Source organism: Heterodontus francisci, chromosome 38 (genome assembly GCF_036365525.1).
Source record: "Heterodontus francisci isolate sHetFra1 chromosome 38, sHetFra1.hap1, whole genome shotgun sequence".
Lineage (NCBI taxonomy): Eukaryota > Metazoa > Chordata > Chondrichthyes > Heterodontiformes > Heterodontidae > Heterodontus > Heterodontus francisci.
This window is the reverse complement of record NC_090408.1, coordinates 24,681,141-24,693,898: the sequence shown is the minus strand read 5'-3', so window position 1 is coordinate 24,693,898 and position 12,758 is coordinate 24,681,141. Positions and strand designations below refer to the sequence as shown.

General features: G+C 38.9%; 1 protein-coding gene across 6 annotated transcripts in view; it reads left to right on the top strand.

Moving 5' to 3' along the window:
• Window positions 1–6,375, top strand: part of znf280d (zinc finger protein 280D) — a 114,295-nt gene extending 107,920 nt beyond the window's left edge. For 5 of the 6 annotated variants that reach the window (XM_068017855.1, XM_068017852.1, XM_068017850.1 and 2 more), the window contains 3 exons: window positions 1,053–1,098; window positions 2,091–2,152; window positions 2,717–6,375. In XM_068017855.1, coding sequence (XP_067873956.1) covers window positions 1,053–1,098; window positions 2,091–2,152; window positions 2,717–3,461 — 853 coding nt within the window. In that variant the 3' untranslated portion in view covers window positions 3,462–6,375. The remainder of the gene's footprint in view (window positions 1–1,052; window positions 1,099–2,090; window positions 2,153–2,716) is intronic. The other variant, XM_068017851.1, reaches the window with a different exon arrangement.
• Window positions 6,376–12,758: the final 6,383 nt, after the last annotated feature.

Genomic DNA, 12,758 nt, shown 5'->3' with positions numbered 1-12,758 from the left:
TGGTTTTTTTCAGTGATTGATAGCACGGGAATAAAAAAAGTCACGGGAGATGGTATGGTTGAGGGAGTGGCTGTGAAACAGTTAACTGGGTTCATAACACAGTTTTAGGAATTTAGAAGAGAGATGGCGGAAAGGAGGTGAGCTGGAGATTGAAATCCTAGAATGAAGAGTCGCTCCGTGCAGAGACTGAAGGAGGGAAAGAGGATTGATATATTGGGGAGAAACTCCAGTGGGGCATGTGATTTTAAAGGAGCAGTAAGAGGAATGGAGCAAAGTAAGGTGCTCAAAGGAGTAGAATCTGCCAGAAGAGAAACCAAGGTGTAATGTAGATGGGGAAGATAGTGGGAAGTATAACTATTTGGGGAGGTTTCTGTAGGAGGCAAGGTATCGGCACATGTATGTCCAGTTTCAGCCCCAGGCAGAAGCGCTGATTTTAACTTGGGGCGAAGTGTGGTGTTAGTGGGGGATTGGGGTGGGGTGAAACATTTGCATGGCTACACTGATGGGAGGGTCCAAGATATTTGGTGATGCACGGTTAAATATTTGTGTGCCGGATATGCTCAAATCTGAATCCCTTGGACTTGAGGGAGTGAAGGGAGCGACCAGGATGGGGTTGAGTAAAGTTTTTTTTTAATTCATTCATGGGATGTGGGTGTCAGTGGCAAGGTTAACATTTATTGCCCACCCCTAATTGCCGTTGAGAAGGTGGTGGTTAGTCACCTTCTTGAACCTGGGTCCTTTTAACTCCCAGACAAGGGGGAAGAATTGAAAGGTGGCATGATGGGGCAACCAAACAGGAGAGAAGTGCCTGGAAGGAGGCAAGAGGGTAAAAAAGGAAATAGACATGGAGTTCAGGTCTGGAGCAGCAGCCAAAATATGCAATGATTTTTAGTCTATATGCCACTGGAATTATCTATCTTAAAACATGTTAACACACTTGTCACTGTTATGGAAATTGATGCTATTCTTTAAACTATCAGTTTCCTGTACAGTTTTTCGAACAAATCCCTTAAAAGAATTTCAGATCTAACAATGTTTTGTTCACCCAACAGGGGAAATGAGGATGTTTCAATAGCTGAGAAAATGAAGAAATCTGAAGTAAGTTCAATTGTTTTGCAGCTCTTACAGTGCATTATCAGAACTATATATGCTGCTGAGCAGAATTTTACTCGTGTGTCAAATATATTGTAAATAGCTATGTTACAGCGAGTGGCCACATTATTAATAGGGAAATCCAAAATAAGGGTTCTTTGAAGGATTTAATGCAGTTGTTGACTTGCAGAGCATTGGGAAATTGCAATGATTCAGTGCAGTTGGCCTGTTCCTTAATTGACCTTTAATCTTCAATTGTCCTACATGATTTTACTTTTCTGGGTGCTGTCAGACAGTGGATCCACTGATACATATGCTCATTCTCCAGCGAGCTCCTTCCTGTTCTGACAAAGTTGTCAATTGTATGACATGGTGCTTCTGATTGACTGGACAATTAACCTAAACAGACAAAACATTTTTGAATTTGCTCCACTTACGAAATTGATGAAAAGACCAGAATGAATAAGAAAATAGCTAAAGAGGTTACATTATTTGGGGGATCTTGCCTATAAGAGAGAGTTGGGGGAAGAGAAAGATAACTGAGCAGAAGTGTTTTGAAACATTTAAATTGTTTATTTTGTAACGAAGGGTTAGTAATCTTGCAAGAGCTAGTATCTGAGTACCTTTATTCCTTTATTAAAGTCCTGTTGTTCCATGTTTCAGTCACTGTATTTAATCTACCATAGTCAGAGTAATGGGCCTATTGGAAACTTAATAAACAATGAATCCCTGTGACTAATGTGCTAAGGTTATATTGCTCAGTCTAAAGTTGGTTAATTTGGATTACCTAATGAATAATTTTTTCGGTATTCATTTCCCCCTTTGCTGTATTCTTTACATTGTTTAATTCAAATGATTGGCAGCTGAATTATTCAGATAACATATGATTTTGAATTATTAGGAGTGTTTCTTCTATCAAAATAAAAATGATAAAGGTATTTCAGTCTTTTATTTTGTCTCAAGTTCTTATACGTCTCCTTTTCTGTTCTATCTTTAAGGAGAAGCCATCTTCCACCTTACCTGAAGCAGAAAGTTTGGAAATTGATTTATCTTCTGATGGGTAATCGACATTTTCTCTTTTAATTAGTTTATTTATTCTTTCATGGGATGTGGGCGTTGCCGGCAAGGCCAGCATTTGTTGCCCATCCCTAATTGCCCTTGACAACTGAGTGGCTTGCTAGGCCATTTCAGAGGGCAGTTAAGAGTCATTGCTGTGGGTCTGAAGTCACAGGTGGGCCATTTCGTTCCCTAATGGACTTTAGTGAACCAGATGGGTTTTTGCGACAATCGATGATAGTACCATGAAACTATTACTGAGAAAAGCTTTCAATTCCAGATTTTTTTCATTAATTAATTGAATTTAAATTCCACCAGCTACCATGGTGGGATTTGAACCCATGTTCCAAGGTCATTAACCTGGGCCTCAGGATTACTAGTTCAGTGACATTATCACTACATCACCATCTCCCTTTGGACTAACAGATTGTATATGGATAATTTACATTTTGAAAATCCATCATTTTACAGTATTCTAAATTGAAAAGGAAAATATGTAACTTGAAAATAAGCTTCTTGATTGTACTCTGGAAAGTATGGAATGTCAGTTTTGTTTTCTCTCTAATAGAAGACAGGAGAAGACTGATCAGCCTTTAAAAGCTGATCTTGAATGTCCATCTGTGGAATCTGTGCCTTTACCAAATTGTGACAAATTAAGTGATCATCAAGACAAAATAAGCTCCATTGAAAATCTAGAAAGTAATGAAAGCACTGAAAAAACAGCAGATGGTCTGCCATCTGAATTGACTACAGAGAAGCAACGCAACACTGGAGAGACGGTACAGAATGATTCCTCAGTCAGAGAATCGGAAGCTCCTAACACTGCTCAAGAACAAAGTTTTGATTCAGTTGATAATGATGTAGAAATAATACAAGATGAATTTGAGAACAGCACTGCTTGTGATGAAACAAAAGATTGCAAGACCCTTGAGGATACCATGCAGAAATGTAAACAGACAGGGGATGAGGGATTGCATGAAGAAAAGTGTACTCAAGGCAAGGGTGATGATGCAAATGTAGAACAGGATAAGGATCCCAAAGAAGATGTTTCTTATGAACAGTTTTTCAGGAGCAAAGATGAACCAGAAGCTGTTGGTTCTGATGTGAGTGAGCAGGGTAGCATCCAGCTGGAGCCACTCACCCCTTCTGAGGTTTTAGAGCATGAAGCTACTGAGATTCTACAGAAAGGGAGTGTGGTGACCACTAAGAAAAAGGGAACAACTGCTTCTGAGTATGTAGAGGAAAATACTAAAGAGACCAGTCCTGGCGCAATACTCATGAGCTCAGAGCATCTAGAAGAAAATAAGAGCTGAAGTCTTGGGTGGGACATTTGATTATCTTATTGGACTTTATTCATACAGATACACACCAAGCACACAAACGCTTGTACTGTTAAAGGCTTTGATATTCTTATCTTGTTCAGACTAGAATTCACATTCCTGTCTTTGTCATAAAAATAGCATGTGAATAGAAAAGACTTACAATTCTGTAGAATTCTGTATAAAATTAAGCACCTTTGTGTAGGTGCAATCTTGCCAGGCTCTTAGCTTACCTAAGTAAACTTTCAGTGAAAGTGGAATCATTACAAAATATATGATTACGTCAGTGTGCAGCTGTGCAGAAAAATCTGACTTCAGTCATGTACAAGAAGACATAATCCTGCTGTTGGTGTAACCCAGTGCATATTATTTTAGTCTTTGCAGTAGAGGTAGATCACTTAGGATGGGTTACATGGTAAACCAAAGTGCAGTTCATCTTTTCCTTTTACTGTAGTAAATAGGATATGTTGTGTTTAGTAATGCTTTCTTTGTATTGGCATGTATGTTTTGTTTAGCAGTTAATTCTGCTTACAGAGGTAGACATAAACGGCAAGGACTGCAGAATATGTCACAATGAATTGTTTTTAAAAAAGACAAACTGCAGTACTTTATAGTGCCAAGCTGTGTGTATGAGGAAGAATAAAGCTGCTTAAAATTAATACTGAATATTTTTTGCTACATATTTGGTAAATAGCTTCAGACATGTACTTTGCTCGTGACTGACAGTGGCTTGCTTTGTTGTACAAACAGTTTGTGCAGAAAACAAAACCCTATTTAAGTATCAACATTTTAGACTTGAGTCTTTAGATGTGTCTAATTTTACTTTGTCAAGGTTGTTTTATTTTAGCTGAGTACCAAAAGGTGCATCATAGTTACCAGAATTTGGAAGTGATGTGGATGTAAGAGCACCCTGATGCTGATGACTGTTTGTTTATTTCTGCTGAGTGCATTTCGCTAGACACTAGTTGAGTAAAGGAATATAAAATAGCATGTATCAAAATTTGATAAATATAATTTACTGATTTTTGTAGTCTCATATTTTCATATGGGATAATTCTTTCAATTACCCTTCTAAATATTCTTCTAAAATTATAAACCACCACAAAATAATATTTATCCATCTGTTAACTGAGTTGTTAATATCTCATTATATAAAATCATTTTCATAAGACCTGCAGATTCTAAGCCACAAAGCAATATATAAATCATTTACTAAAAATTGAATTTCTTATAATTGCAAAATAAACAGTGAACTTCCACTTCTGAGAAATAGTTAATAAAATTTGAACACTTTATTAATATTCTTTGATAAAGATGGAATCTTTCATATTTTCTAACATTGATATGCATTTGAGAACCCATAGTGACTATTGTGCGACTGTCACAGTATTCTGGTTGCCATATGACAATATGAATTTTGAGTGGTTTTATATCTAAAATAGTAATCCACAAATGTAATTGCTTTGTTTGACTTTTCTGCAGACTTTCTAACTTATCTCCCATGCATCCCCCTTCCAGTGGGAGAACAGTGATTGCCTTCTTACAGGCTTTCCCTTGACTGCCATCAATGCCTTTCCGTAATTGTGTACATGAACATTGCTGATGATATTGGTTGTTTGTGGCTCTCCCATTTCCTTTCCCAAAAAACTCCTTAATAGCTATTGGTGTTTACCCTGGATAGTTTAAGTTTAAAGCAGTTTTGGGATTCGAGCCCTTAACTGCTGGAATATATAATTGGTAGATTACCTAGAGTCAGACAGCTTCTTAGTTCTTCCTTTTAACTATCAGTTACAATTATAATTACAAGATTAAATCTCTTGCAAGTCTATGTCCAAAAATGTTTGATACCAATGGTACATGGTAAACTGTCATGCCTGTTCTATTGACTCATTTAATTGTGCTTTTAATTTTGAAGTCTATGCTTATAAAGATCACCCCAATTCAAAATTAGAGACCATTCACTGATAGTGTAAAAGCTGATCTAGTTGATGCCATACATTTGTGGTTAACACTTATTTACCAGTTTTCCAAACTGGTAAATGTAATCAAGGGCAAATGTTTCCATACCATTTGTACCAGGATCCTTCAAAATGTTGACGTTTATCTTACAAAAAAATGTATATAACCTATTGGCTGTGGCATCAGAGGTACTCAGCTGTGTTTTTATTCCCTGTGGACACCACTCAAGCTTTGTTTGACTGTAGTTGCCCTCCAGGTCCTTGTGGTTTTAGCATATGCAGCCTACCTTGTAGGGGAAATGAGAGCTGAAGTGCAGCCCCATCTAATATAATTTCCTTTACACAGTTAATTTATAGCATTGTTGTAAATACTTTTGTTGTGTTTTAAAATGATTAATTTAGGAATTGTTAGTATTTTACTTAACTCCAACGTACAAATATGGAGATTTTATGTTGATCTTTTTTTGCTGTTATACCTCCAAAGTGTAAATTTACTTGTTCCACTCCAGGATACTTGCACTTGAGTTCATGATCTATTCATGAATGTTGGGTATAAAAAGCAACTGTAAACAAAGCAATGTGCAACAAAATGTTATAGATGCCTGTGCTTGCAAATTTTGGCAAATGGACAGATGAGGCTAATTTACATTATTGGACTAAGCTACAGTTGTCAAAACAGTTTGGACCTCTGAAATATATAAAAGTAATGACAATGCAATGGCTTTCCTTATAACTTTCAGTGTGACTCTTTAATGCTGGTTAACTTGGAAGAGGAAATATGTTTTCATTGCTGCCATTGCCACTTTTAGTTCTGGAACTGAATTGATTCCTATTCAGTGTAAAGTTACTGGACACAGGGAGGGATGGAAATAATGGTTTGTATACTTTTCTTCTTGTAGAAGTTAAATGTAACTTTTAATGCCAGTGCCTGCAAGCTGAAATAAAGAAAGTGCATCTAATGACTTGTAACTGTGTAATTTTTTTGCATATGTGTGTATTCTTTTACCTTTCTCTTTAATCTTCTCTACTGTTCTCAAGGCACTGAATTATGAATGCTGGTAGTGCTCTAGTATCCCAACCAAGTGACCATTCTTCATGTTTGAACTTGAATTTTGGTGAGGTCCTTGACTGGAGGAGCATTTCACCTCAGCCTAAACATGTCCTAATGTGACATCGCCACATAACTACTTCACCAACAGTGGTCACTGGATAATAATCAGAGGCAGAAACCCAGGCAGATTTTATTTTCTCTTACTCCCGCCCCTAATCTTTCAGCAGCCTGGAAATACTGAAGAAAAAAGCAGATTGTAACTATTGCTACAACCTCAGTTGAGACCATTAACTTCAAAACCAGAGATATGAACTCTCCAGATTAATTAAAAGACGTGCGTGACATGATTTCACATTTTAAGACTTTTACTGTAACAACTAAATTAAAATCAACATTAACTAAACAGTACTTTGTAAGTAGCTAATATATTATATTATAGAAAAAGTATTTCCCCATAACTTATTAAAACACTTGAAAACACACCACATTTTTACATTACCGTGTCTCCATTGAAACGATGTCCTTGCAGTTAAAAATCCTAAACTCCTCCCAGTTGCAATAGGTTGAATCTCCCAGTCCTTCTCCAAGACAATGTCCTCTTCACTCACTTCTTCCGAGTACATTCGACCTGGACTTCTGTGAATAAGGAAATCTCTGACCCTGTTGGACTTTTTTCCCTCCACAAACATCAACTTTCAAATCAGGTTAAAATCTTAGCAGCCTTTTGTTGTATCAATGCTCTAAGAGTAGTTCTTTCACATGCCGTTGGGTCCCGTCGGGTTCGGGTCGGGTAGCAGGCCTCTACTGGCAGCTGCAGCCTCAGGGAGAAGGCAAGTCCTTTTACAGCACTCCTTGTTGGACAGGAGGAACAGGTATGCTTCCTCCTGGCCCCCCCAAGCTCAGATCAGCCCCCTCTTCACCCTGTGACTGGACCCTCCTGCTGAGGTCGGGAATCGGACCTCCTTGGTCCTCCGGCATCCTCACTGGCAGCCAAGCCTGCCAATCAGGCTGACTTCTGTGTGGGGAACCTGCTGGGACTAAAAGTTGTACTGGGTTTCCATGCACTACCTGAGGTGCCTCTCGCCAGCCACCCCCTGCCCCTCCCACCACACCCCACCCTGCTTGCAGCATGTAAAAATTTCCATCATTGTATGCGGTGTGTACTTCTCCACTCTGCAGTCCAGTGGTATAGCATGATTGTTTTGTAGTTTATTGGTTTTAGAAATTGTTAAATTCAATTTATTTATAATTAAGCTTGGTATAAACTTGGCAAACGGAATATGTAGTTTATTCTGTATTTTCCTGCCATCTTGGTAGCGTGTTTAGTGATTAACCGTATTAGTCGAAGGCCAAGTATTCATAATAGGAACTGTCACTTGTATATCAAAAATGAATTCAGGTATTATTTATTTTCTTCATTTTTTATAGATTTCCCAGTGCCACTGCCCCCATTTCCAGGCCTAAATCTTTGCCAGCACCAGCAATACCTGCCTACCAGTTTTGATACCCTTATTTTCCCTACCCTGTGAAGAAGCAGCTACTCCAAACCAAAGAGATTGGAAGCTTGTGTAGAAGATTGATACCTCTGTACTACAGACATTGAACTAATGTTCTTGAAACAAACCGTGTGGTTTTGTTAGAATTTAGAAGAACTTGTGCATGCAGAGTCATTTACTTGCTTTGTGCTTATTACATGCTCAGGATATTTTTCTGGTGAGTGCTGGTTGATGCACTTTATGTGGAGATGTAAAGTGCACGTGAATTGAAATGTTAATTGTTTACAACTATGAGGAATCAATACCTCATCTGATGTATGGGCCTTGCGTGAAGGTGGATGTAACCAATCCCTTCTGTAACTAGTCCTCAATAGCTGTGCAAAAGCAGCCCAGGTTGACTCCCACCATTTTTATTTCCAATAGGGAGCAACCTCTTGCTTCACCTCAACTGGATAATTCAGAAATAGTGGGTACAAACTAGTGCAATGCCATTGCATCAACATATTTGCAAACCCAATAACCTGAATAGCTTATTGATGGTAAGTATCTGCAAGATATTTGTCATTACACTTCAGTACAAAATGGCCCAATTTGACTGAACAGAAAATGGACAGAACTGTCACATGGTGCCTCTAATTTGTGCTGAAGGGAGCTTTTAATATTACCAATGACAACCTTATGTATTGATGTTCTTTGAGACTGGGCAGTTTCTTCCAGGGGCCCAGTTTAAAATTTCATGATTTTTTTCCACTGTTGAATAGATATCAAATTGGATAAGTTAATATCTTGTAATGAATTAAATACTGAATAATAAGAAAACCACTTGCATTTATGGCGCATCTTTAACAAAGAATGCCCCAGTGTTTCACAGAGCTGTAAGGAAAACCAGAAACTGAATTGAAGAAGGAATGATCGAGGGGAGAAAACAAAAGCTTAGTTTAAGAAATGGATCTTTAGGAGGATATGGAGAGGCCAAAGGACTTAGTCAATTCCAGAGAGAGCAATGTTGAGGAGAAGGGGCTGCACAAAATGTCAGAGGAAGAGAGAGTTTGTGGATGGTGTGTTTGTGAAGTTGGAGGTATCTAGGAGGTTAGAAATGGGAAAAGGCAAAGACTTGGAGGGATTTAAACATAGGGATGTAAATATTACATTTGATCTGTTGGGGGATGGAGATTATGTATGAGGACATGGGTGAAGAGCCAGTGGGTCTTGATGCAAGTTAGTGTTCAGGCAGCAGAGTTTTTAGATGAGTTGAAGTTTACAAAGGATGGAAGACTGGCCAAGGGGTCATTGGAATTGTTGGGGGAAATCTTGTCTACTTTGTCCCTGCTGGAACGGCGGGACAATTTTCGTGTTGGGAACCCAATTTCCTAACGGGTGGGCTTTGCCGAGGCGCTTTGCCAGAGCGACGGCATTAGCATCTTGCCTTAGGGCTGCTCAACCAATTAAGGACAGTGGGTGGATGGGATGACCTGTCCATTCTGTGAAAGGAAGGATTTCTAATTAAAGAGACCATGACATGGGTTACAAGGGCTCGCCAGCACTTTGGAATTTTGAGGCCACAGTGACCACAGGCATGAAGAGGACAGCTGAGAAGGCTGCCCCTTCCCTCCCCCTCCCCCCACCCCTGGGTGTCTCAACTCTTACCTGGAGGTCTAACTGCAGGATCTGAAGGACTGCAGCAAGGTAAGCTCTCCCAAACGTGGGAGAAAGAGAACAACGTTTCCAATCAAGCAGGCGTGGATGAAAGTGGTCAAGCAAGTCAGCACCAGTAATGTGCTCCCTCCAACCTTAAGTCAGTGCAGCGATGATCCAGGACCTCAGGTGGGCATGACAGGTGAGTGGCATAATACTTTTAGGTTCCCAGCCACGCAATCTGACTTGCCCGGCATTCTCCTGCGCGGCACTCCTCAGGTCAGCACACCTTGCCGCTCCACTCATTCTTCTTTCTGCATGTACTTTACATTCCCATTCGAACAGCCAACACTTACACTCAATCTTCAGCCTATTGCTGTCCCGTACCCATGCCCTACAGCGACCCTCCACACAAATGGCACGTCCTTTCCTCCTCTCCACACGAGCCATTGTGAACACTCATGCATCTCTGCTTTATCTACTTGCAGGAGAAGAGAGCACACTACTTGGAGACGGGCAAGACCCGGGGGTGGGGTTAGTATGACCCTCCAGTGATAGCACCATTTCGACCACTGGCAATGTGTACCCACCTGCTCCACTGGGAAGGTCTTGCACAGGTGGTGGACAGGTAGACATGAGTGTTCTGGGTCTCATAAATTTTAGTGGTAATGGTTTCAGTTTTCACTTCCAAAGCTTTCTTCTAGACATGACTATAGCTTTAAATCTATATTAAAATGCTCTGCTACTCAATGTTTGCTATTCTAGACTTGGTCAATTCATCTATTTGTGTTTTGGTTCTCTGAACTTCACTGTTTTCACCTTTGTATTGCTTAAAATTACTTGTATAAAAGAAAACTAACCAAGTGTATTATATGATACTGGGGGAGGGATTTGGAGAAGATTGATGAGAACTGTATAATTAATTCCGTGATTGTCCCTTGGTACTTATGTTATTCTTGGAGGATATATTATGGGATTTAATGGTACAATGAAAAATAAATCACTAACTGGTTTATTTATCCAGAAATTACGTCCTGCTTCTCATGTGCAATTGACTAGTTTTACAAATGTAATAGTGTTTTTAAATACACTCTATCTAATGACCTGGAATTTGCAGGGTTTTGACAGCAAACTTGGCATTCACCATCCGAATCTGATCAAAATTTCAGGATTTAGGACAAGTACAGATTGATAAGGAAATTCTGAATTTGTGATCAGTCATTCACTGCTCTGCCACAGGCTGCACTGAACTATTTCCACTCCAAACCCACAGAGCCAGCCATCAATTATATCTAATGATTTGAGAATGTCCCCTTTTCTGCTCTCATATCACTGTTAGAAACCCCATTAAAAAAGCTAAGCTGTGCTCATTGAGGTGTAATTTTTTTTTAAACAGCAATTAGAGTATCAACTACAGCTGAACCACAAATCTGGCTCTCCAAATAATTTTATATTTGTGGAATGTTGTTAAATGTCTCCATTATGAATAATTATTAGACATTTTAAACTATATCTTTTAAATAATTAAAAAGTTTGTTCATATTTCAGCTACTGTAACCCCATGTGTATGTTGCAAACTTTATTTTGCTCTAAAATTTTGAAACAAGATTTGATCATGTTGGTCATTTTCTTCGCTTGGACGGCTTGATGATATCACTGCAATTCAAAGCTGGGAATCCCCATTAAACTGTCGTACAATCAATTACACGTTGAGAGAGGTAAAGGTTTCACCAGAGATCACTAGATTTTTCAGCAAGGTGAATGGAGAGCACCCTTGTTTTGCCACTGACTGCAAATTCCAAGCCAATGCCTCCCTCAGTTCCTCATGCCTCCACCCCCACTCATTATCAAGTGCAATCAATTTGATCTTACACTCCGTACTTTTCATCCCTGACCAGTTGCATTCTATAAATTGTGCACATCCATGATTCTAGGGCCATCGATAGCATTGTGTTTCAGAATACTCATCAGCAATGGTTATTATAACTTCAATTGCACCAACCAATATTTTATCCTTAAATATTTCACATAGCTTAAACACAAAGTGGTCAAAACTGGGTCATATAATTAATGGTGGATAATTCCCTCATATAGTGTGGGCCAGTGTGACTCGGGTACCAGTTTACCAAAGCAGCCACTGAGGGATTTTCTGAATTTTCATCAAGCATGTCATCATGGAGCCACCTTGGCTTTGGACAGCCAGTTTATCTTTACCTTCCTCACCAGTATAGTCACTAACTGATAGTTAGACAACTGTCAAGTATGATTTTGAGCCCTTGCTTGATGGCTAGAAGACACCTTGATTCCTCATATTCACTTATATTTGTGGTCAGAAGGATAGTAACAATGAGATGAATGACCATTTGATCTGTTTTTGGCAGTGTTGGTTGATGGATAGATGTTAGTGAGGACACCAGGAGAAATCCTATATGCCATGTTATGGGGTGCACCTTTATTAGGAATGATTAGTCATTAAGCATCAAGTCATTACACTGATAGTTTTGTGTGATTTCTTGTAACTACCATTCCTCACCCCAACCTCCACCACAGTACAAACTGATTCTGCAGTGGAACAATCTTTGTACCCTTGACCAAATTATTATCTATACAATTACATAGACAGCCCTCTGATTATTTAACTCTATGCAACAAATTATTCTACATACATTGCTGGCATTTCGCCAACTTGATTTGATTAGCCAGTGATACATGTGGAAATCCATTACCAGTCTCCAACCAAGCTGCTGATCAATCTACAGGAGCAGAGGCTCTGTTTGCCTGATATGGATCAAACTTTATCTTTTCTTGCCTCCCCTAAAAGCCCTTCTGTCTGTGAATTTGAAAAGGGAAAAAGTTAACTTAATCATCCAAGAAAACTTCAATACCTGTAAATAGAAGGTAATGTTTTAATATCTAACTCAATAATTTAGTACTGGCTTGTAATTAATCCCTATGAGCATAGGGTAACAGATTCCTGATAAATGCAGTTTCCAAAAAATAAATTAGATTAATGAGGATTTTTTATTTTACTTTGCTCTATAATTTGGGCCACCTTAATGATCATTGTCATATGTTTATGCGTGTTCTCTTCATTCCTTCTGATAATCCCAATATTGCGCATAAGTATTTTTCTTCTAGAAAAGGGGCAAGC